The 25,598-nt window shown below is 39.0% G+C and overlaps 1 protein-coding gene across 11 annotated transcripts in view; it reads left to right on the plus strand.

Moving 5' to 3' along the window:
- Positions 1-397: 397 nt before the first annotated feature.
- AVL9 (AVL9 cell migration associated) overlaps positions 398-25,598 on the plus strand; it is a 79,923-nt gene continuing 54,722 nt past the window's right edge. For 9 of the 11 annotated variants that reach the window (XM_038557273.1, XM_038557274.1, XM_038557271.1 and 6 more), the window contains exons 1-4: positions 399-551; positions 19,143-19,263; positions 20,740-20,825; positions 23,897-23,968. In XM_038557273.1, the coding sequence (XP_038413201.1) occupies positions 459-551; positions 19,143-19,263; positions 20,740-20,825; positions 23,897-23,968 (372 nt within the window). In that variant the 5' untranslated portion in view covers positions 399-458. Of the gene's footprint in view, positions 552-19,142; positions 19,264-20,739; positions 20,826-23,896; positions 23,969-25,598 lie in introns of all 11 variants that reach the window. The other 2 variants (XM_038557280.1, XM_038557281.1) reach the window with 1 other exon arrangement.

Here is a 25,598-nt window from a genome sequence, read left to right on the forward strand (position 1 = left end):
CAAATAAATAAATCTTTAAGAGGGCAAAAGAGGAGGAAGCGCCTTAAGGAAGCACCCGAGTGGCAGGGGAGAGAGGCGCCCGTGGCCCCGGCCCCGCCCCCAGCCCGGTGCCCAGGCCCCGCCCCCCGGCCCAGGCCCCGCCCCCCGGCCCAGGCCCCGCCCCGTCAGGTTCCCTCCGGGTCCTGCCCTGCCTCGCCCCGCCTCGCCGGCGGCGGCCGCCGCATCAGGTGACAGCCCGGAAGCAGCGGAAGCGGATGAGGGAAGCGCGGCCGCGGCCCTGGCGGGCGGCGCGGAGCTGCGGGAGCGTCGGCCTCCTCCCGGCCCCCTGCGCGGCCCTCATGCGGCGCCCGCGCTGACACCTGAGATCCGCCGCTCGCCGTCCTCCCGGGGGCCGCGGGGTCGCCCGGCCCGCCTCCCTTGGCGGTTGGAGTCGGCTTGCGGGCCCGCGGCGGCCGCCCATGGAGAAGGCCGGGCGGGGAGGCGATGGCGCCCCCCGGGGGCCCGTACTGCACATCGTGGTGGTCGGCTTTCATCACAAGAAGGGCTGCCAGGTGAGGAAGGGGCGCGAACCCGCCGCCCCCGGCCGTTCGTGCGGTCGCCCGCGGCGCGGCCCTGAGCGCCCTGGGCCCCCGTGAACTTCGCACCTGCCCCTCGCGCTCGCCGCACCTGAAGCCCCTCCGCCCTCCCCCCTCCCCCCTCCCCCCGACATTCCCTTCTTTCTCCTGCGCCTGAAATTGTGCTTTGAGCAGCAGAGCAGCTCTGTGTTGGTATGTTGGGGTTGGCAGGTGTTTAGGGTTTTTGGAGGAGCGGGAGGAAGGGATCGGAGGTCAGCCCCGCTCAGTTGCTCATTCATCTCTGCCTCCCTTGACTTTCTGCAATGTCCACCTGTAACGGGAGCCTTTAGAAAGATTCAGCACTCGGACTGCGTTTTCATCAACATAACGAGCTCAGTGGGCTCGGCACAAATGCCTCGGGTTGGCGGAAGCCCAGGCGGCGTCGTGGGAAAATCAACTTCCTTTGTTTATCTTTGGAAGCTCTAGAATCCGTCGTGTTTGGGTGCTGTATGGACTCCTCCCCCCCCCCCCCCCCATTGGGCCTCGCTTTTGCTATTTGGTCTTGTCTAGATCTTACCTTTTGGTGAGAAACTGACCTTTCCAGTTGAGTTGCGATGAGAGAAAGCGTTATTTTACCGGGCAAAGGAGTGTGCAAACACAAAGTAATTTTTATCACGTTTCTCCACCGAAATAGTGAATGGGAACAATGGAACGATGGCAATAATGTGTATTGGAGGTAAGGGAACAAAATGGAAACAGAATTTTTTCATGAGCCCAAACACTGGAAGGCAGTGATGTCATAATGTGCTAGTGAGCAGGAAATTGAAACGCTCGAGGTGTTAAAAAATGCTGACTGCCACTACTAGGTAATGTAGCGTTTTGTTTCTTGTGTTTGATAGAAAATGTAACGTTTTAGAAGATTTTTATTGGCGAAATTTAAATTCTGTAGTGGGGGGTGTGAAATCCCTGGGTAGCTCAGCGGTTGAGCATCTGCCTTTGGCCCAGGGCGTGATCTCAGGGTCTGAGGATCGAGTCCCGCTTTGGGCTCCTTGCATGGGACCTGCTTCTCCCTGTGCCTGTGTCTCTGCCTCTCTCTGTGTGTCTCTCATGAATAAATAAATAAAAATATTCAAAAAAATAAATTCTTTAGAGGATGATAACTGGAAAGTGGGGTGAAAAGATGGTCGTATTTGTATGTGTTCTAAGACTGCTTAACTTTATAATTTATTTTTTTAAGATCTATTTATTTATGGAGACACACAGAGAGAGAGGCAGAGACACAGGCAGAGGGAGAAGCAGGCTCCATGCAGGGAGCCCAATGTGGGACTCGATCCCGAGTATCCAGGATCATGCCCCGGACCGAAGGTGGTGCTAAACCACTGAGCCACTCGGGCTGCCCTAAGACTGCTTAACTTTAAAGTATGGTACTCTGTTCCTTGTCTCTCAGTAGAAAATGGCATAGACACTGAGGAGGAAGTGGTGTTATTCAGTGTGATATTAAAAAAAAATTCGGGATCCCTGGGTGGCGCAGCGGTTTGGCGCCTGCCTTTGGCCCAGGGCGCGATCCTGGAGACTCGGGATCGAATCCCACATCGGGCTCCCGGTGCATGGAGCCTGCTTCTCCCTCTGCCTGTGTCTCTGCCTCTCTCTCTCTCTCTGTGACTATCATAAATAAAAAATAAATAAATAAATAAAATAAAATTCCAAGCAGCAGCAGAATATGTTTATCAGACATAGTCCTATGTTTAGAAGTAAGAAGGTGGATATTCAAATATCTCTACCATGGCATGCAAACACCATGTTTGTTAGATTTTTAATATTCTTAAGATTTTAATTCCAGTGTAATTAACATAGTGTCATATTAGTTTCAGGTGTTCAATACAGTGATTCAACAGCTCTCTACATTTCTCAGTGCTCATCACCATAGGTATACTCTTATTTCCCTTCACCTATTTCACCTATTCCCTCCCCCATCTTTCTGGTAGCCACCAGTTCTCTGTAGTTAAGAATCTGGTTTGTTTTTTGTTTGTTGGTTGGTTTGGTTTGTCTCTTTTTTTTTTCCCCCTTGTTTTGTTTCTTAAAGATTTTTAGTACTTTAAAACTTCACGTCTTTGGTCTTATCACTTTATAACTCACTTTGGATATGGGTGAAGTAACTGAAACTTGGAGGAAGTAAATTGATCTGGCTGAGGTCACGCAGCAAAACAGTCCTGGAGTCAGATGTAGAATTGCTTCTGGCATCATATGTGTTCATTCTGCTGAGCCATGTGGCATTTAGGAGTCTTTTAAGATAAAGCAGTAGGAGCCCACTTCCAAACCAAACTGAGGGGGACTTTTAAAAACAAGAAGGTAATATCGGTAGGAGAGAGAATAAAATCTTTTAATTTTTGCTGCCATCTAAATTCAAGATTAATTATGTTTTATACCAGTCTTATTGTCAAAAATAATACCATTTATATTTTCAGAAAGGAAAAATGATTTAGGAAACTAATATTGCTTCGAGATTAAAGAAAGCTGAATAGATTGTAAGATGAAGGAAGCACTTTGGGCTGAAATAGCACACTGGGTGGGTGCCATGGCATTTCACTGGATTTGTTAGGCCTTTGGTTTCAGCATTGAGGTAAAGGCTGCTTGTTTTGTTAAATAAACACTGTGCTAGGAATTAGGAGACCTGGATGACATCGTGGCCTTACAGCTCCCATGACCTCCAGCAAGTCCAGACTGCATAATTTTCTGTATCTCCTTTTCCTCTACCAGATTTCTTCATGGGAATTTTAGACCTGGCAAGGGTCCCTAGAATTCATTCTACTCCCATCTCCCTTAAATTTACGGATAAGTAAACAAACCCAAAAAGCTTAAGTAACTTAAAAACACTTAGTTTGGTGCTATCAGAAAAAACAAGAACTGGACAATAGTTAAAGCAATAAAGACATTTTTTTCAGAAAAGCTATTGTAATAGGGGAAGAGAGAGCTCAGTGTAGAACTGGGCTCAACTCTGAATACAAGGAGAAGGAGACATTGATGGCCAAAGAGCAGAGTGAGGGATCAACGGATGGGAAATTACTATATTGAGGTAAAGGGGATTTCTGGCTAAACCCAGCTAACAGAATTCCTGCTAAAATTAGATAAGGCTGACAAGAACGAGGAAGCCCAAAAAGTCAATTCCTGGTTGAGAAGAGAGTTCCAAGAAGCCTAACGAAATTTTGATTAAGGAGAGACTTTGTCAGCACTAACACTGAAACCCAGATATGCCTAGTCTTTGTAACCTACCATATCTCTTATAATAGCGCTTTTAGCTTGTAGGCCCTTAGTAGAAAGAGAAAACACATGCCTTGGGGTTTTTTTGTTTTTGTAACCCACATGATGTTTCACAGAGACTGAGGGCAATTATTTTTGACTAAATTAACTTGCTGAGTAGTGTCTGTTCATCTGGGTTGCTGATAGAATGAAGAAAATATAGAGGATCCTGCCACAGTGCATTGAAAGATGAGAACTCTAGTATAGGTTCTTTTTTTTTTTTCTTTATAGTTTTTTAATTCCAGTATAGTTAATAAATACAGTTGTTTGTTTCAGGTATATAATATAGTGAAATCCCCATCACCTGTTTCACCCACCCACCTCCACTTTGGTAACCATCAGTTTGTTCTCTACTTAAGAGTCTGTTTCTTGGTTTGTCTCTCTTCCCCTCCCCCCCCCTTTGTTTTGTTTCTTAAATTCCACATGTGAGTGAAATCATACGGTATTTGTCTTATTCTGATTTATTTCATTTACCATTATATACTCCAGCTCCGTCCATGTTTTGCAAATGGCAAGATTTAATTCTTTTTTATGGCTGAATAATATTCCATTGTATTTTCTTCATTCATCAATGCTGCTTCCATAATTTGACTATTGCAATGCTGCAACAGACATAGGCATACATATAACCTTTAAAATTAGTGTTTTTGTAATCTTTGGGTAAATACCCAGTAATGTGATTACTGAATCATATGGTAGTTCTATTTTTAATTTTTTGAGGAAGCTCCATACTATTTTCCACAGTGGCTGTATCAGTTTGCAGTCCCAATAGATTATTTTATTACTGCTGACTAAAAAGAAAGCAGCTTTTAAAAATTACACTTACCTCTCATAGCAGAAAATTAAGACATAAGAACCTGGTTTTGCAAATCAAACAAGAATTTGCTTATATCTAGTCAAAGAATGCACAGTGAATAAAAAGGTGATTTTTAGATTTAGAATATTGAGTATTCTCTAGCTTTTGCAAGAGTCAAACATTTGATTTTACTAGAACTTTTACTATTTTTCAGAGAAAAATTTTGGCTTACTAGTAATCTGTTAATTTTCTGTTCTCTCTTTAATGAAGGTTTGTTGGGTAGATGACAGCATGATTTGTGGACTCTAAAGAGAGTTAAGCTTGGATGAGTGGATAATCTGAAAAACCTTCATTGAAAACCCTCTGTGGTAGGGCACCTGGGTGGCTCAGTGGGTGAGCATCTGCTTTTGGCTCAGGGCATGATCCCAGGGTCCTGGGATGGAGTCCCACATCAGGCTCCCCGCAGGGAGCCTGTGTTTCCTTCTGTCTTTGTCTCTGCCTCTCTCTCTGTGTCTCTCATGAATAGATGAATAAAATCATTAAAAAAAAGAAAACCCTCTGTGGTATATCCAGGTTGGGTGTAGGGAATGGTAACACAGCCAGTCCACTTAGACAACAGAGCAAATGAGTGAAAAACTCTCCTACTGAGTTGGCTGACAAAACTGACAGGTCAGTTCAGTCAAAAACAATGAAACTTTTGCCAGAGACCTGATTTGTCCAATGGATTATAATAGTATTGGAAAAGATAGGAAACTAGTTCAACTATAGTTTTTCATTTTTTGGTTGCCCTACGTTTTCTTGTCTTAATTTTTGTAAAATAACAACAGATTTTGCCAGATGGAAGAGTATTATAAAAAAGTGTACTAAAATTTCCTATATATATTCTCTCCTTTTTTTTTTTTTTTAAGATTTTATTTATCTATTTATGAGAGACCCAGAGAGAAAGAGACACGCAGAGATACAGGCAGAGGGAGAAGCAGGCTCCTGGAGGGGAGCCCAATGCGGTACTTGATCCCAGGACCTGGGGATCATGCCCTGAGCCAAAGGTGGGTGCTCAACCACTGAGCCACCCACGTGTCCCAATGTTATATTGGTTCTTTTTTTTTTTCTTCTTCCTTTTTTTTTTTTTTTTTTTTTTATGATAGTCACAGAGAGAGAAAGAGAGAGAGGCAGAGACACAGGCAGAGGGAGAAGCAGGCTCCATGCACCGGGAGCCCGACGTGGGATTCGATCCCGGGTCTCCAGGATCGCGCCCTGGGCCTAAGGCAGGCGCCAAACCGCTGCGCCACCCAGGGATCCCTGTTATATTAGTTCTTAAGGATGTTCCTCGCTTCTCCAAATCAGTGTCGTTTAAAAAAAATTTTTTAAGTTCAATTTTTTGGTAATCTCTACACCAAATATGGGGCTTGTAACTCACAACCCTGAGAGCAAGAGTCACATGCTCTTATAACTGAGCCAGCCAGATGCCCCTCAGTGTCTTTTTAGATGTCCTACAACACTGCTTCCTTAACCCTTCAAAATCCAATTGTTTTGGAGAATGAGTGTATTACATGAATTAATGTTCTAGAGATTGATGTAATCAGCATATCAAGTGTTTCGTAGTCTGTAATTACATAAGATTTCCCCCAGGATGGATTAATCAGCCACCTTATTCAACAGTTTAAGATTTTACTTCCAGGTGTAAAGGATTAAAAGTGCATGGCTCATTGAATTGTGTTTCTAACTTCAGATTATTTTAGGCTGTGTTAAAAGTGCTTTGTTAAATCGCTCTTCTAAGTATTCAAAATGCTGTGGTCTTGTTGATCACTTCTTTCCATGTCCTGAGATTATTCATAGTGAAAATTCCCATACTTGGTTGTATTTTGTAATTTTTAGATTGAAGTGGACTGAAGTAAAACTTTTGTTTAAAAATAATGCTTTTCAGCAGTCTGCTGGGGTAATAAACATGATAACTTTACATTGAAGGATGTACCAAATCTTTGTAGACTCTTCTGTTATAAAGGTGCTCAATAGGGAATCAGGTAGTTTCATGTGGACCACAGGGTTAAAGCGATCTTCTAATACAGCTGTGTTGAAGATACCCAAACTAGACATAGAATATGACCATTCATCTTGTTTCCTGCATTTCTTCCACCTTTGAGGTCTTCAAATGTATCTTAAATGAAAAATTATTTAAATTAAAATGAGCATCTGACTTTATCACTTGATCATTTTTTTCCCCTAGATTTGTGGGAGTGAATTCTTCTGTAGCTTAACAGGTTAGTTTCTAGTGATGATCATTCTGGTTTATGGATAAACCAGACATTTAGATCATTTTAAGTGAAAGTACTACCATGACATTTACAATAGTTTTGAAATATTTATCCATTACAACTCTTTTCCTGATTTTTTTTTTTTAATTTAGCATTTGGCAAAGGACTTCTTCTTCCTTAAAAACTCACCTGCAATACCTGGAGGGAATTATAAGAGTACAAAAACTCTTTGATGTGATGTATTTTATGTACAACCTTATCTCTAGTAGTTTGCTTGTTATAGATTATGTGTTCCAGACTTTTGTTCCTTATTTATGGCAATAAATGTGTAACTATATTTGTCAGATTAGCATGATTTTTGGCAAAATAATCAAATGAATATCAGACTGTTTGGTTCTTTCATAAATAGATTGGAACTTTTTTTTTTTGAGAGGAAGGGGAAAGACTGACAGAGAAGGAGAGAGAATCTCAAGCAGGCTCCACACTAAGTGTGGAGCCTAATGTGGGGCTTGATCCCATTACCCTTAGATCATGACTTGAGCCAAAATTAAGAGTTGGATGCTTAGCTGACTGAGCTACAGAGGTGCCCCAGATTGAAACTTTTTTAAACACTGAAATTAATAGGGAATCATTATTTTCCAAAGTGATGTCATAAAAAGTTGGAAGGATGCCTGGGTGGCTCAGCGGTTGAGTGTTTGCCTTCTACTCAGGGCGTGATCCCAGGTCTAGGGATCGTGTTCCACATCAGACTCCCTGCAGGGAGCCTGCTTCTCACCCTGCCTATGTCTCTGCTCTCTCTCTGTCTCTCATGAATAAGTAAATAAATAAAATCTTTTTTAAAAAATTGGAATTATTACTTGATTTTTTTTTCTACTAATGTTCTGATAGTTTGTAGTTTTGTATACATAGCTGGCAGTTTATAAATCTTGAATAAACTGGTTTTGCCAGGCTATACTTCTTTAAAAAATAGAATTATGAAAAAACTAGAAATCGTGTTTACATTAGTTCCAAGGTGAATAAGGCAACTGAAGCAGTGAAGAGAAAATGACATTTCCTCTTGGTTTGGGTGGGCTGATCATGGGAAAAGCTCCATGAGTAACAGAATGTTGCATTGCAGATTCAAGGCTGGATTGAGAAAATGAGGGACAGGGTTGGTTTATGTTAGGGTGATAGTGCCAAGACCTGACCCATTGAGGTCTTGGTAACAGATGACTTGTAGTTTGGCACCTGCTATTACTGGAATCCTTTGATGACCATGCTGAAACATTGGAATATTGTTTGTGATTCTTGTTGGAATAGAATCCCTTTGGAACAGAAAGAACAACCTTTTGGGGAGTTAGAGGTTAGGGAAGAATAATATCTAAAGATTTTTTTTTTAACTGCTCAGAGAAACTGTCCTGAAACAAGATTGCATTTTTAGCCCTCCACTGACACTTTGATTTCTTGAATTTGAATGGTTTGGTGGAGGGTTTTTTTCTGATTTTTAGCCATGCTTTTTATATACTGAAGTGATGAAAATCTCTGACTTCGCAGGGCTGGAACCTTAACAGAGCAGTAGAATAGTTTTCTTTTTAAAAAGATTTTATTTAGGGCAGCCCCGGTGGCGCAGCGGTTTAGCGCCACCTGCAGCCCAGGGAGTGATCCTGGAGACCCTGGATCGAGTCCCACGTCAGACTCTCTGTATGATGCCTGCTTCTCCCTCTGCTTGTGCCTCTGCTTCTCTCTCCGTGTCTCTCATTAATAAATAAATAAAATCTTTTTATTTTATTTTATTTATTTTATTTATTTTTAAAGATTTTATTTATTTATTCATGGAGACAGAGAGAGAGAGGCAGAGACACAGGCAGAGGGAGAAGCAGGCTCCATGCAGGGAGCCTGATGTGGAACTTGATCCCAGATCCCGGGATCATACCCTGATCCAAAGGCAGACGCTCAACTGCTGAGCCACCCAGGCGTCCCAGTAGAATAGTTTTCTTTTAGGCCTTGGCATCACAGCTAAGCAGGATGGGTGTCAACCTGTGTAATGGAAGTTTGGAAATATGTTGAAGATTCTTTTGTCTTATTATTCCCCCCCTTCCCCCGGTAACTAGAAAGAGCCTAATAGTGCCTGATTTTTTTTTTCAGTTTAAGTTTTTGATTCCCTAGTAAAATGCCTATGTTTCATGAGTAACCTTCTCCCTCATGGTATTACGTGATTCACATCTTTTACGGAGCATGGATTTTGCTAGATAAGGGAAGTCTGCAAAAGGGCTATGGTTCACTGGGAATGGGTACAAGAGGAGGATAAAGACAGGAAGAGGAGTCTGTACTTAATTTTGAGAAAGACTGGCCCTATTAAGTTCTTTGGTTAGATACCATCAGGTTAAAACCTTGGTTTGTTCCCAGAATATTTTTAGAGGATGTTATTTAAATTGATATTTTGGGCAATATTTAAATCATTCCAGTTGTTTTTAAAAAATGCATGTCTTTTCAGAAATAACATATACTCACTAGTAAAAAAGTAAAAAAATATAGAGAAGAAAAAAACTTACACTTAAAATTCTGTATCCTAAAGAAATCTGTTTCTAAGGCCTTGATGACTACCACTCCAGTTCTCTTTTTTTTTTTTTTTTTACAAATATATGTAACTTTTCCCAAAGACATTATATCAAGTTTTATGGTTTGCCTTTTTATGTAACTGTGCCGTTGATATCGTTCCATATTAATAAATATTGAATTATGGCATTTTAAAATAGCTAAATAGTATTTTGTGGAAACAGTTCATTGTTCTCCTTTTTAGACACTTTAGGTGTGGTACTCCAATTTTTTGCTATTTTGTGTAGTGCTATGAAGAACATCCTTGTGGCAAAATCATTGCTCCTTTTATCTAAGTATGGAGATTTAATTTTAAGCTATCATTTTTCTTAAAATTTTATTTAAATTCAATTAATTAACATAGAAGTATTATTGGTTTCAGAGGTAGAGGTCAGTGATTCATCAGTCTTACATAACACCCAGTGCTTATTACATCACATGCCCTCCTTAATGTCCGTCACCCATTTGCCCCATCCCTCCACCCCCTTCCCTTCCAGAGACCCTCAGTTTGTTTCCTATGATTAAGTCTCTTATGGTTTGTCTCCCTCTCTGGATTAGTCTTATTTTTTCCTCTCTTCCCCTATGATCCTCCGTTTTGTTTCTTAAATTCCACATATGAGTGAGATCATATGATAATTGTCTTTCTCTGATTGACTTATTTCGCTTAGCATAATATCATCTAATTCCATCCACGCCATTGTAAATGGAAGATTTCATTTTTTAATGGCTGAGTAATATTCCATTGTGTGTGTGTGTGTGTGTGTGTGTGTGTATACCACGTCTTTATCCATTCATCTGTCAGTGGACACCTGTGCTCTTTAGCTATTGCGGACATTACTGTTATAAACATTGGAGTGCAGGTGCCCCTTCAGATCACTACGTTTGTATCTTTGGGGTAAATACCCAATAGTGCAATTGCTGGGTTGTAGGGTGGCTCTGTTTTTCAACTTTTTGAGGAACCTCCATACTGTTTTCCAGAGTTAAACCATCTTTTTTTTTCCCATGGAGATCTTGGTAAAACAGATTTTGAAGCAGAACATGCTGAACAAAATTTAAGTTAGTCTGGATGACTCTGGCTTCATAACAAATGTCGTTTGTCCTGTGGCATTCTCAGTTTATTTTAACATAGAGTTTTTCACACATGCCTTCTGACTCAGCTGGGCCTTTTTTTTTTTTTTTTTTTTAAGATTTTATTTGTTTATTCATGAGAGACACAGAGAGAGGCAGAGACACAGGCAGAGGGAGAAGCAGGCTCCACGCAGGGAGCCCGATGTGGGACTCCATCCCAGGACCCCGGGATCATGCCCTGGGCCGAAGGCAGGTACTAAACTGCTGAGCCACCTGGGGATCCCTCAGGTGGGATCTCTTTTGATAAGAGAGGGAGATGACAGAGCAATTAGCAGGCACTTTCAGTGTTGACCCAAACACGACGTTGCAGTATTCAGCTTCTCCTCCTTGCTTTCTTATTTTATTTTAATTTTTTTTATTTTTTAAAGATTTTTATTTATTCATGAGAGACACAGAGAAGGAGAGACATAGGCAGAAGGAGAGGCAGGCTCCCGCAGGGAGCCCAATGTGGGACTCTATCTGGGGGGCCCAAGATCATGCCCTGAGCAGAAGGCAGATGCTCAATAACTGAGCCACCCAGGTGTCCTACTTTTTTTCTTAGACTAGGAGACCACATCTTCTACATATATTAGAACTGTGTATGAAATAAAATTACTTAGTCATAGGTTTTAAAGAAGACCTAAAGCCTTCTTGAAATATTATCAGGGGCTTTATGATAGCTGGTTAGGCTGATAGATGCTTTTCTAGCTTATTTCTGGTTCTTGACAGTGGTCTAGGTAATTGTCAATCTGACTTCTGGATAAACCATATTTGGGTTAGATTTCAAATACAGCATTCTGCACTTAAATTTTCTTCAATTGATGCTCATCATCACGATATGTATTAACTATATACGAAGAAATGACAGGAGGGTTGTTAATGAAACCTGTTCCTGCCCCCATGGCTTTCATGGGTGATATTAGTAATTTGTTAGACTTTGATAGGGATAGTGCACTACCAGAAATTCCAATATTTTTTACTATGTAAGAGTTTAAAGTGTTAAAAAATAAAATTATATATAAAACATTGCTAAGGTAGAGTCCATTAAGATAAATTGATTTAAATCTTTTGTTAGGAAGTTTCTAATGAAATTTTTTTCCTGCAAGAAAAGTTTTTTTTTTTTTTTAAGAAAACAGTTTTTGAAGCTGTGATATCATCTTCATATATATTTTCAATAACCTACAGATAAACAATGTTCTATTTATATCTTCTCATCCAAATGACCTGTCTTGGGGCACCCGGGTGGCTCAGTCCATTAAGCGACTCAGTTTTGGCTGAGATCATGATTGAGCCGACCTTGGGCTCCAGGCTCAGCACAAAGTCGGCTTAAGACACTCTCCCCCTCTTCCTTCACCCCTCTCCCCGCGCTCACTTGCCCATGCTCTCTCTCTCTCTCTAAAATAAATATCTTAAAAAAAAAAAAAAAGACCAGTTTCTGTCATTCTGCCATGTTTGATGCAAATCCTTGTCCTGTCTCTTCCATTGTAGAGGGACTCTGTATAGTATTCCTAATATACCTTTGTACTTTCAGCTCTGACAGATTCTCTTTTACCACTCTCTCCTTGAATAACAGCAAAGCATATCTGGTAATCAAGATACCCAAGTTTTAGTTTGACCCTAATGGTTATTAGATGTTTAATCTGGGGCAAGTTGCCTAATGTTTATGGACTTCAGTTTCTTTATCTGTAAAATAAGGGTTTTAAAAATAGACGATTGCAAAGATTCCCCTTCACTTAACATTATTAGAAGATGAAATCAACAAACATTTGCTAAATACCCGTCATTAGATCCTACATTCAGAAACATACCCTTCAATTCAACAGGCAAAACTAGTGTTTGTTGTTAGCAGTCTGAACAGAGGAACTTTCTTGGATGATGATAATTCTGTGTTTTGATGGAATGGTTGCTTTTAGTGGTATAAATCATCAAAACCAATGAACTCTGTACACTTAAGGTCTTTGCATTTTATACTTTCTAATAACACCTCAAATCTAAATAATTTAAAAGTGTTTTTTAGGCTTGGGTCAGTCCATAGAGCATGCAGCTGTTGATCCTGGGGTTGTGAGTTTGAGCCCCATGTTGGTGTAGAGATTACATAAAAATTAAATCTTTTTTTTTTTAAAAGGTTTTTTTTTTAAGTCACCTTGTAAAAAATCACAAAGTTCTGGATCCTTCAATACTTTTGAAAGGGCTGTTTCAAAAACTATTAGTTATATGATTTTCTACATTTAAACTTCTATTTGTGCAGAGCTAGGACTTAATAATTCTCCATTTGTAATCTTTCAGTTTTGAGCCTTAAAAGTTTATAATTGAGAAAAAAATAATAGATCAGAGAAACAATGGCTCAGTCATTTTTTTTAATGTCCTATCTTCATGTGTTAAATAAGCATGGTATCTTTGGAGACACAAAAGCTACAGTTCAGTACAAAAACCCAGACATCTCTTGGATGCTAATATAAGTTATATGCTGAAAGCATCAATTTCCATGAAGTACAGTGATTTTCTCCACTCTTTGTAAACAAGTTGTAGCAAAGACTCTAAATTCCATAAAGTAGACCCTAAGTATAATTCCTGCCTTCGTGAACAATTTAAACTGCTAATAAGAGCTTATACCAGTATAAGGCTTAGTCACCATGCAATTTATCATTGCAGTTCTATGAAGGTATTATTAGCAATAATAATAGCTGCCATTTATGGAATGTTTGCTGTATACTGTGTTAGATGTGTTATCCCATTTATTCCTCTCATTATACCAAGGTTTTATTAACTTTCTTTTATAGATAAGGAAATAGAAGTTTAGAAGTATTTTATTTTCTTAAGGGGTAATTTATCAACAATAAAGTACACACAATCTAGGGGTGCAGCATTATTGATTTTTACGTACATGCACATTGGTGTAACCACCATCCAGATCAAGAGACAATTCCAGCACTTCAGAAGATCTGTGCAGGCGCCCTCTCCTGAGTATTACTTGCCTGAGGGTTACCACTGTTCTGACCCTATGTCATAGATTTGTGTCCCTCCTGTCTGACTTGTTTCACTTAGTGTTATGTCTGAAATTGTTCCATCTTATTGTGTCAGTTTCTGTATGATATTTGTATGCCATCCTTGACCTCCTGTTAAAGTACATGAGAGTTGTTCCCAGTTTGGGAATATTACGAATAGGACAAATAACAATTTACTTTAAAATTTAAGTGGCTGGGATGCCTGGGTGGTTCAGTGGTTGGGCATCTGCCTTCGGCTCGGGGTGATCCTGGAGTCCCGGGATGGAGTCCCACTTTAGGCTCCCTGCATGGGGCCTGCTTCTCTCTCTGCCACTCTGTGTGTCTCTCATGAATGAATAAATAAAATCTTAAAAAAAAAAAATGTAAGTGGCTCTTTTTTTAAATTATCAGGTTGGTTTGAGTTTATGAAAGTTAGGGTTTTTTCCATGTAGCACATTGGTGCTATACGACTAAACTGTTTATTTTACTTGGAACCTAGAATAGTATAGGAGTTTTAGATTTGTGTAACGTAGAAGATCCTAGAAAGTCCAATACATTTAAGATCCTTCAAACTGTTTTTAAGAATTCATAATTAGTAAACACGTTTGAAGTTATCTTTACCTAGCATTACATAAAGTAGCATTACAAAACTAATCTGATATTACTGGAAATAAATAGCACTTTATTTCTCTGAAACAAATCAAACTCATTGACTCCATATCTATATTTTTTAAGTTCATTTATTTAAGTAATTTCTACACCCAACATGAGGCTCAAAATCACAAACCTGAGATCAAGAGTCACGTGCTCTTCTAAGCCAGCCAGGAACCCCTAAAAAAATTCTGTATTTAAAATACACATCATCTGTTTTCTTGTTCACAATCCAAGTACCTCATCTATTTTTCTTCTGTTTTGTTTACAATCTTGAGGGTTGGTTTTTTTGTTTTGTTTTGTTTTGTTTGTTTTTAATACTTATCCTGCCATGAATTCATAGGGAATGGGTTTCAGCATCTCAGACTCCTTTCCATTGGATCTCACAAAGTGTGCTTCTCTGGGTGGAGCAGGCTGGCAGTTCAGTAGATCCCAGTAGATCCCTTTCTCTTTGGCTTCCATCTTTTTCTGATCATTTTCCTTCACGTGCTTCAGGAAGCTATCTAGGCTCTTTCGGTACTTAATATGCCCAGTACATAGGGGCGCCTGGGTGACTCCACTGGTTAAGGATCTAACTTTTAATTTTTGGCTCTGGGTCAGAGTCGTGAGTTCAAGCCTTGTATTGGGCTCCATGCTAGGTGTGGAGCCTACTTTAAAAAAAAATATGCTCAATACTTACATTAATTGTCTTGGCAAGAATCTTGCCCTTGTTTGTTTACAATGCCAACAGCATGCTGGGTAACACTGTAGACTCTTCAGTTTTGCCATGGTAACATTTGTGGGGCATTCTGTTTTGAACAGTGCCCAATCTCCTCATGTCTACAACATCACCTTTCTTGTAGATTTGCATGTATGTGGCCAAAGGAACAACTCCATGTTTTTTCTTTTTAAGATTTTATTTTTTTATTCATGAGAGAGAAAGAGAGGCAGAGACACAGGCAGAGGGATAAGCAGGCTCCCTGCAGGGAGCCCTGTGTGGGACTTGATCCCGGGTCTCCAGGATCAAGTCCTGGGCCAAAGGCAGACGCCCAACCGCTGAGCCACCCAGGCATCCCTAAAATTTCTTTCGTTTTTTTCTTTAAAGATTTTATAGTTCTTTAATTCTAGAAAAAAATAGAACTGGCAGCTTTTATTCACTTAAATATATAAAAGCACATGTTTTAAACTAAGATAACTTGTTTAATTTTTGTTTTGTTTGTTTCTATTTAATTTTAAAAACAGTAAAACTTGGTTTTAATTGGTAGGTCTCAGTAGTACCATTGCACCTTTACAGTATACACTTTATTTTTCTGGGCGTTTCCTGCAGTCATGAAACTATAAAATAATGTATCATGCCGAGGTAGAGGAGTGTTAAGCACAGTCTGTTTCAGAAATAGCTGACTAGGGGATTCCTGGGTGGCGCAGCGGTTTGGCGCCTGCCTTTGGCCCAGGGCACGCGATCCTGGAGACCCGGGATCAAATCCCACGTCGGGCTCCCGGTGCGTGGAGCCTGCTTCTCCCTCTGCCTGCGTCTCTGCCTCTCTCTCTCTCCTCTCTGTGCATTCTCATGAATAAATAAATAAAATCTTTAAAAAAAAAAAAAAAGAAATAGCTGACAAGTATAGTCATTTGTCAACTTTTTAAGAAACTAAAAGGGTAGAGTGCCAGTTCTCTTGTAGTGTTGACTTTTACAAATTTGGCAGAGCAAACATAACTTCAAGAAGACATGTCTTCTACATCCAGTGTTTTCTTTAAAGAGAAAAACATGATAAAACCTTGACTTTGCTGCCTAAAATGTTTTAACTGTAAAGAGAACACCCATCCTTCTGAGTGAAGGGTAGGTGGAATCCACAAGGTGCCTAGAAAGGAGCAGAGGCAGAGCAGCTGACTCAGCATCTCTAGGAAGTGTACCTCGTATGCCATCAGATCTGTGAGGACTACGGATGTGTTTAATTTGGTGCTGTTTGGCTTGGTGGCTTCTATTAGTTGTATGGTTCTCTGACAATGGAATGGATGGATATTTCCTTATTAAAAGGCAAACAAAGGGTACTTTTGAAGTACTCAGAGTTCACACCAGGGTACTGTGTTACTGTTTTGTTGTTTTTTCAGCCTTTTGTTTCTGAGGACCACATAAATGCAATCTGACTAGAGGATTCTTTTCTTTTCCCCTCCCTCCCTTCCTCTCCCTCCTTTGCTCCATGCCCATTGTGGAGCTTGAACTCAGGACCCTGAGATTGGGTCACATGTTCTACTGACTGAGCCAGCCAGATGACTCTAGGGGACACTTTATATCCTACCTGCCTTGCTTTATCAGTATATGCAAATCTAACATTCTTTTTCACAGCTGTGTAGAACTGATGCAAAATTTATGTGATTGCTCTTCGGATGAATATTTAGATTTCCAATTTTGAATATGTCTCCATTACCTCTTTGTCAGATCCTACAGTTCCTCCACACAATATGTGAAACCTCCATATAGAAAAGATACAGAGAGAAGAAAAAGATACAGAGAAATAGAAATGTGAAATGTAATTTGAGATTATCTATGTTCAGCCTTCAGTTAATTGAACTTAAGTGACTGCTGAGAGAAAAGTTTTACTCTGTCCATAACCCAAACCTTTTAAAAATCCTTTCAAACTGAAAACATTGGTTGTTTTGAAGGTAGGGGCTGGAAGATGAGTGGGTAGCCAAGGTGGTAGTGTCAAGGGTGAGAGGGAATCTTCTTAGTGTATAGTCCTTTTTTGTATTTTTATTTATTTTTCAAAAATTTTAAAAGATTTTATTTACTCATGGGAGACAGAGAGGCATAGATATAGGCAGAGGGAGAAGCAGGCTCCATGCAGGAAGCCCAATGCAGGACCCAATCCTGGGACTCCAGGATCACACCCTGAGCCAAAGGCAGACACCCAACTGCTGAGCCACCCAGGTGTCCCTTTTTGGCATTTTTGAAGATTTTAAATATGGAACTAGGTCAGCTATTTAAACAATCACTTTTAAAGCCCTTTTATAACTCTCATATGACTCAAGCGGTATCTTGATTCATTCCATTGAGGTGTGAGAAGATGAGCCATCATATCTTTCCACATTAAAGATAGTCTGTAAAAGTGATTCTTAGTCCTATATTCCAACATTAGTGTATACAGTTAACCCTTGAACAATGTGGGGATTAGAGATGCCATGTATAACTTTTGACTCCCCCAAAATTTAACCACTTATAGCCTGTTAATTGGAAGCCTCACTGATAGCATGAACAGTTGAATAATACATATTTTGGATGCTATATGTATTATACACCATATTCTTAAAGTAAGCTAGAGAAAAAAAAATGTTAAGAAAATAATACACAAGTGAAAATAAAATACTGTACTGTACGAAGATTTGCTTATGTGTGGACCTATGTGATTGAAAACCACGTGCAGGTGCAACTGTGTATTACTACTAATGCAGTATAAATTCCTACATAAATGTATTTTGAAAGAAAATTAAATCACCTAAAACTTCTAAGTCAATATAACAAGTCCCATCCACTTAATTCTTCCTTCCTCTCCAAAAGTCTCATTGAAATAACAAAAAGAAAATAGAAACAGAGAAAATGCTGATAAATTTGGGGAATACCAGAAACTGAAAGTTTATACTAAAAACTTTGTTATTTCTATACAACACAGTAGTGTTGGAGAAATTTCATTAAACTTTCACTAATCAGTTCTCAGTATTGGAAAAAAAGGTAACCTGAAAAGTTGATTAATGCTGGCCCATTAAGTCCTCTTACCAACGCCATACTAAAAACGTAGCTCAAAGCTACAAATATTGTGAGCAAGGGAGCCAGTTGATGGGGAGGCAAACCTAAATCTTGGCTCAAACTTCTCAGGCTTCTTTGTTGGGCCTCCTCTTCTCAATTTAGTAGGATATTGGCATTTCTCAGGGCTTCATTGCTTCAATTACCATCTATTTGATGATAGTTCCCAAATGTAAATCTGCAGTCCAGTCACTGTCACTACTACCCCCATCCTTTTATGCACATTAAAATCTAAAAACTTTTAAATCAGAAAGGGGAAGAGACATGAATCTTTCCTCCTTTTTATTCCTTATATCTTTTCCCTCTTCTGTATAGTAGGTTTGCTAATAATGCCAAATGGTATCAGTAAGTGTGGCTAATCCTTACATCATTCATTCCGAATTTAAAAGTATTTGGGTGGGGGAGGGGTGCCTGGGTAGCTTAGTCAGTTGAGCAACAAACAGACTTGATATCGGCTCAGGTCATGATCTCGGAGTTACGAGATCCAGCCCTACATTGGCTCTCTGTTAAGTGTGGAGTCGGCTTGAGATTCTCTCTCTCCTTCTGCCTCCCACCCCCTGACATGTGTGCACGCTCTCTCTTTCTCTCTCTCTCTCAAATAAATCCTTAATTTTTTTATTTTTATTTTTATTTTATTATTATTATTTTTTGCCCCGGCACCTCAGTAGCTCAGTCAGTTAAGCTGCAGACTTGAGACATAGGCGCAGGTCATGATCCCATGGGTTGTGAAATAGAGCCCTGTGTCCTGCTCCACACTCAGCAGGGAGTGTGCCTTAGAGTTTCTTCCTTTGCCTCTCCCTCCACTTGTGTACTCTCTCAGGTGCTCGCTCGCTCTCTCCCTCTCTCTCAAATAAATAAACCTTTTTTTTTTTTTTTTTTTTTTTTAATCTTAAAAAATAAAAAATGGGGCAGCCCCAGTGGCCCACTGGTTTGCGCCACCTTCAGCCCAGGGTGTGATCCTGGAGACCGGGGATCGAGTCCTGCGTCAGGCTCCCTGCTCAGCCTGCTTTTCTCTCTCAATCTCTCTCTCTCTCTCTGTCATGAATAAATAAATAAAATCTTTAAAAAAATAAAAATAAAATTTAAAAAAAATGTATTTTTGCCTATCAGGATAAAATGTTCCCTTTGAGCTAACATTCCTTACTATTTTAGGTTGAATTCTCTTACCCGCCCCTGATTCCAGGAGATGGACATGACAGCCACACTTTACCTGAAGAATGGAAGTATTTGCCCTTCCTTGCCTTACCAGATGGCGCACACAACTACCAGGAAGGTATGTAAACAATGGAGCAATTAGTAGGTGCCTTTTTTTTTTTTTTTTTTAATTTACCAAGACAGATTCTAAGTGTTTTGATAAATATAAGGCCTTTGGCTTCTTGTGACTATTCATAAAATATTTAAATGCTTGTTTGGAGATGACTAGTCATGCACTAAAGATATCCAGAGGAGTGCTGGGCTTACGCTGGTAATGTTAGTGAATGTTGGTCACTCCTTTGCCAGGATCCCTGGCCAGAGTAAGTGCTTGGCCAGATTAGGACATCTGCTGCTAGTAGCAGTTCCTGCATTTACACCTCAGACTCCTCTCAGAGGGAAACTAAAGGGTTATGGGGCTCTAGATGCAAACTTACTAAGTTAGTACTCCAGTGTCCATGTGGGATTGCTTCTCTGCCCCTGGAGCCACTGCTATTGAGTGCTCTGCCTAAAAGCTTACTGTAAGGGGTGACTGGCTGGCTCAGTTGGTGGAGCATGTGACACTCGATCTTGAGGCTGTGAATTCAAGCCCCATGTTCAGTGTAGATATTACTTAAAGATACAATCTTAAAAATGTTCGTGTATAAAAAGACCATGTTAATACCCTCAGAGAAAGCAATGCTGTGAAGTTATACTGAGTCTCCTATGACACTGTGAGTGCTTTGACTGGCTTAACAAAGGACATGTTTTACCATGGCATTATGGGCTCTACCAAAACACCAGATTAAACTTAATTACCTCTTTTCCTTCTACTTAATAATTTTCATATGAAATGAAGCAAATGTTACCATGCAGTTTAATGTAAAACTTAAATACATTGTTTTTAACCTTGCAAATCTTTTCTTCCTAACTCTTTTATTATGAAAGCTTTTAAACATATAGAAAAGTTGAAAGAATAGTATAGTGAATAATTCCACAGTTTTTCTTTGTATTTATGTATATGTACAGTTTTGCCTTTATTATATGAAAGTAACACTATGTTGCAGACATTGTAACAGTTTACCTCCAAATACTTTGGCATGCACTCCTAAGAATAAGATCATTTTTCAGGATAATTTACACTACCATTATCACAGCTAAGATTTAACAGTAATTCAATAATATCTAATATCTATGTTCAAATTTCCCCACTTATTCCAAGAATTTCTTGGATCTATCCAAGATTCATGTGTTGCCTCTTGTTTGTATGATTCTCTACTTTCCTTTAATCTGGAATAGATAACGTATTTTCAGAGATAAATTATTGTAGTTTCAATTTTAACCTGTTATAATTCACCTTTTGAGAATGTGCATTAATGAATGTACATGGTAAGAGGGATTCTAAGTGAGAGGGATTCTAAGAAACCAATGGTTGTGATGCTAGAGGTAGTATGACATGGATTCCTTGTTACATCATCTCTTTGGCTGTAATTAACTGTATTGTAATAACTTCAGTTTACATTACTTATTAATAAAGGTAATTCACTTTGGTAATTACATTTTTCTGTCTATCTCTTAGATACTGTGTTTTTTCACTTGCCACCCAGAAATGGAAACGGAGCCACAGTATATGGTATCTCCTGCTACCGACAAATTGAAGCCAAGGTATGGTAGTTACAGTGAACAACAACAACAAAAACACTGATGCTATTTTAGATTTTTATAAACAACTTGAAATTGTTTTCCCTATAGTACCAGCTCATTCACATGAATATTTTTGTAAATTGACATGGGTGACTAATTACCATAAAATATTTTGTGCGTTGTTTTTGTATAGTGATACCTAAATTGTCCATTTGTCTTCAAAATACTGTATTTAAACTTTATAGTTTAATTTTCTTTTTCTAGTGTTTGGTATGTAATTTACAAAAATGAAATGATAATGTGTGTTCTTTAAGCAGCTGTTTAGAATTAATGGAAAGTACTTGTAGTAGCTTTGAAAGACTTGCATTTATCTTAATTATCTACAACTAAGATTTTGTTAATTCTTAAATTACCTGCCTGCATTACTATAATAGCTCTAATGAATAGATTCACGTAAGCCAAGATGCGTAGCTTCCCCTTCCATGGTTGCTTCTGAGCAGCACCGGTTTGTGTGTGTGTGTATGTGTGTGTTTGTGTGTTTTGTTTTAATGAAGATACTCTGTGAGTAAAAAATCTCTTGCATTCATGACATCATTAATACTCTAAAGTAGTGAGTGTTCTGCAACTTCAGCTGCACATTGGCGTCACCTGGAGAGCTTTAAATTCTAGAGATGAGTAGATCCCAACCCCAGAAATTTTGATTTAATATCCTCGTTATCAGAAGGTTTTTTTTTTTTTTAAAGATTTTATTTATTTTTTCATGAGTGACTGAGAGAGAGGCAGAGGCATAGGCAGAGGGAGAAGCAGGTTCCATGCAGGGAGCCCGATGTGGATGGGCCTCGATCCTGGAACTCCGGGATCACACTCTAAGCTGAAGGCAAACACTCAACCACTGAGCCACTGAGGCATCCCAGTTATCAGGTGTTTCAAAAGCTTCTTGGGTGATTCCAATATGTAGTCCAGATTGGAAACACTGCTCTAAAACAGTGATTTTTTTTTTTTTTTAATGGGAATTACTTGGAGACTTTCTTTTTAATCCACACCTGGCATTTCCTTCTGACTTGAATTAGAATCTCTGGTAATAGAGGCTAGGCAATTATAAGTTTTAAGAGCCTCCTCAGATGAATGATTAACTTAGTAAATCTTTCAGAATTTTCTTATCTTTTTATAATGACCATTTCAGTTGAGATCTGGCGCATTCAGGGTGGTATGGCCATAGACTATAATGACCATTTCAAACATGCAGATAAATTTTTACAATTGTACGATGAACACCAATGTACCCATTGTCTAGATTCAACAATTGTTGATGTTCTACAACATTTACTTTGTGTGTGTCTGTATTTTTCCCTGAACCATTTCAAAATAAATTGCAGGTGCAAACTCCACCATACCCAAAGTAGTTAACTACTGTGAAACAGCCCTTTGTGCATAGGGCCTGGAATATAGGACACACCTTGTAAATATTTGCAAAATGAATAACTGAATTTAAAGATAAAGATAAACCTGAGAGTAAGAGATATCCTGGTAGCTTTGTGCATTTGATTGCTTCATATACTGTTACCCTTAACAGTATGTTTCTATGAGATGAACTGAGTTGCCCCCCGCCCCTTTCTTGGATATCTGTTCCTTTTACTCTCATCCCCTATAGATAGTGTAAACACTAATAAAATTCTCCAAAGCTGGTCAGTATTAACAGTTCTCATGCTCTGCATAGCCTTTTTTTTTTTTTTTTTTTTTTTAAGATTTACTTATTTATTCATGAGAGACACAGACTGAGAGAGAGAGAGGCAGAGACATAGGCAGAGCGAGAAGCAGGCTCTTTGCAGGGAGCCTGATATGCGGGACTCGATCCCGGATCCTGGGATCATGACCTGAGCTGAAGGCAGGCACCCAACCACTGAGCCACCCAGGTGTCCCTCTGCATAGCCTTTAAATGGCATTTCATGCTGCCTGTCTTCTCTCCCCCTGGGTCTGACCCATTCCACAATATATTGGGATTGCCATTTTCTCCAATTTTTTTATTGTCACCTAATAACCAGGGGGATAAGACAGGTGTCAGAAGGACCTAGAACCTAGGAGAAAGACTGATTCCCTTTGAAGGAAAGTAAGACCTGATAGATTAATGAAGGCAGAAAGGTAGAAAACAGATTGAGGGAAGGCTCTATTCTTAGTTTAGTGACTAGTTGTCAGTCATTTGAAGACACTAAAACCCCTTGGTCCTCAGGACAAGTCCAAGGAGATGTCAGGCAGTACACTACAGAGGGGAAGATTAGTTCTTACTTCTTTCACCACATTATCTGAGGTTGATCAAATGAAGGCTTGTTCTTTACTAGTAGAGAACAATAGACATCTCACATAGTCCTCCTCAGAATCGTCAAGGCATGAACTCTGGCTCAGAGCTGGGCTACAATACCAGTTTGCCAGCATAAACTCCAGGCAGTGTAGAAAAGCACCTTAACTGTCTGCTAGTACTTCCGTCTTGGGAGAAACAAGCTGTTTTTGTCATCCTAAACTAGCCTCTTCCCACCAGCAACAGTAGTCTCTGAAAGGGTGCCCATTTTCAAACGAGAATCAAGGACATTTGGTTTGCATTATGGGTGTGGCAACTTATACATGAGGTACTCTTAATCACAGAGTAAGTTTCTTTTTTTTTTTTTTTTTAGATTTTTTTTTTTTTTTTTAACTTTCATTTATTTATGATAGTCACAGAGAGAGAGAGAGGCAGAGACACAGGCAGAGGGAGAAGCAGGCTCCATGCACCGGGAGCCTGATGTGGGATTCGATCCCGGGTCTCCAGGATCGCGCCCTGGGCCAAAGGCAGGCGCCAAACCGCTGCGCCACCCAGGGATCCCACAGAGTAAGTTTCTTGAAGAGTAGGGATAATCTCTCGCTGTTATATTTCTAGTGCCTACCAGATTCTGGCACAAAGTTTCCTGGCTGACTTGTTCAATAAATATATATTCTGAGATTATGAATAAATTTGGAATTTAACTAAATGTAAGAAATTTTTCTCACTGTTATTTTTATATTGGAAGATAATGATTTTTAAATATTTCCATGAAATATTTCTAATAATGACTTTTTTATAGGCATTGAAAGTACGGCAAGCAGATGTCACCAGAGAGACCGTTCAGAAAAGTGTCTGTGTTCTAAGCAAGTTGGTAAGAGACCAAATAACTTGTTAATGTGTTTGTTAAATGTTCGTGGCAGGGTTTTGCTTGAGAATAAGGCATTATTAGAATAAGGAGAGATTATGGAAATAGTAATAGATTAAAATTCATTAGGGGCTCTTATTTATTCTCATGCATCTCCTCTTTCTCTTTGCCCTTCAGCAGTTTTACTCTCATTTGCACCTCTACCCACAACTAGATAAGACGAAGGAAACCTCCTAGCTAGGTATTTGGAAAAGAGGTTGAGATTTGATCAAAATGAGGTTGCTGATCTATTTCATTTATCCATTTTAATTTTGTTTTCAAGACTTTGGATAAATAATATATTACTAAAACTCAAAAATATCACTCATATTTTACTGATGATATAAAAGTATATGACTCTTGATAATGAATAACTGTAGCCTTAACTTGCTCTTTAAAAACTGAAACTTTGGGGGGCACCTGGGTAGTTCAGTCAGTTAAGTGCCTCTTGATTCCAGCTCAGGGCATGATCTCAGAGTTATGAGGTTGAAGCAGGGTTGGTTTCTGCGCTCAGCAGGAAGTCGGCTTGGGATTCTTTCTCTCTCCCTCTCCCTTCCCTCTATCCCTCCCCCTGCTCACATGAGCACTCTCTCTCTAAAAAATAAACAAGTGTTTAAAAACTTAAAATTTTTGAGGAACAGAAATGACATAATGAATTGTACAATAACAATACTTTAAAATTACTCTGTGTACAAGTTGATCAGATTACATGTATCTCATATCCATGGACAATTTAAATGTAGGCTGCTTAATAAATGTTGAGTTTTTGCAAAATAGGATTTATTTTGGCTTCTACTACTAAGCTTTAAAAAAGTCCTGAATAACAATAATTTGTAAATTTATACTATGGGCCTTAATAATAAGATTTTGAGGATCAGATATTTCTTCCAAGATCTTAATTTTAAAGAGAGGGCAAGAATAGACTTCTTAAAAAGGCATGGCTGTAAAAGACCCCAATATCAGAACATTGGTAGATTATACGTAGTTTCTAGAAGAGTAACCTGAAAGATAGACATCAATGAATCACTTTTTTCATACTGGGCCAGATGACCAAAGCATAGGAATACCAGATATTAAAGCAAGTGCGACATGTTGAAAGGCTTCCTGGGTAATCTTTCTTCAAAGAACAATTATAATTAAAAAACACACACACAAAAAAAAACCCAATTATAATAATAAATGTCATTTATCAGGTCTTTTTATGTTAAGTATTCTATACCAAATGCTTTTTAGATATAATTGTCATTTGAATCCTCATATAAAAACAGTGAGATGTAAGTATTTATTGCTCTCATTTTACAAATAAAGATGTATGAGAGAAAAAAAATGTCTAGACCTGTAACTATGAAGTGATAAAATTGGGATGAAAATCCGATTTTACCTGTCTTTAAACAGGCATAGAGGGTAGGGAGAGCTAGCTCACGCAAAAAAGTTTGGTGTTTGTAGTGCATTGTATTCTATATATATGTAAATATATGAAAATATATATTTAAAATATATAAAAATTTAATGACTTTATACTTAGATACTCTTTTAATTTTTATTTTTTTAGATTTTATTTATTTATTTGAGAGAGAAAGCGAGCCCAGGCAGGAGG

The sequence above is a fragment of the Canis lupus genome, chromosome 14 (genome assembly GCF_011100685.1).
Source record: "Canis lupus familiaris isolate Mischka breed German Shepherd chromosome 14, alternate assembly UU_Cfam_GSD_1.0, whole genome shotgun sequence".
NCBI lineage: Eukaryota > Metazoa > Chordata > Mammalia > Carnivora > Canidae > Canis > Canis lupus.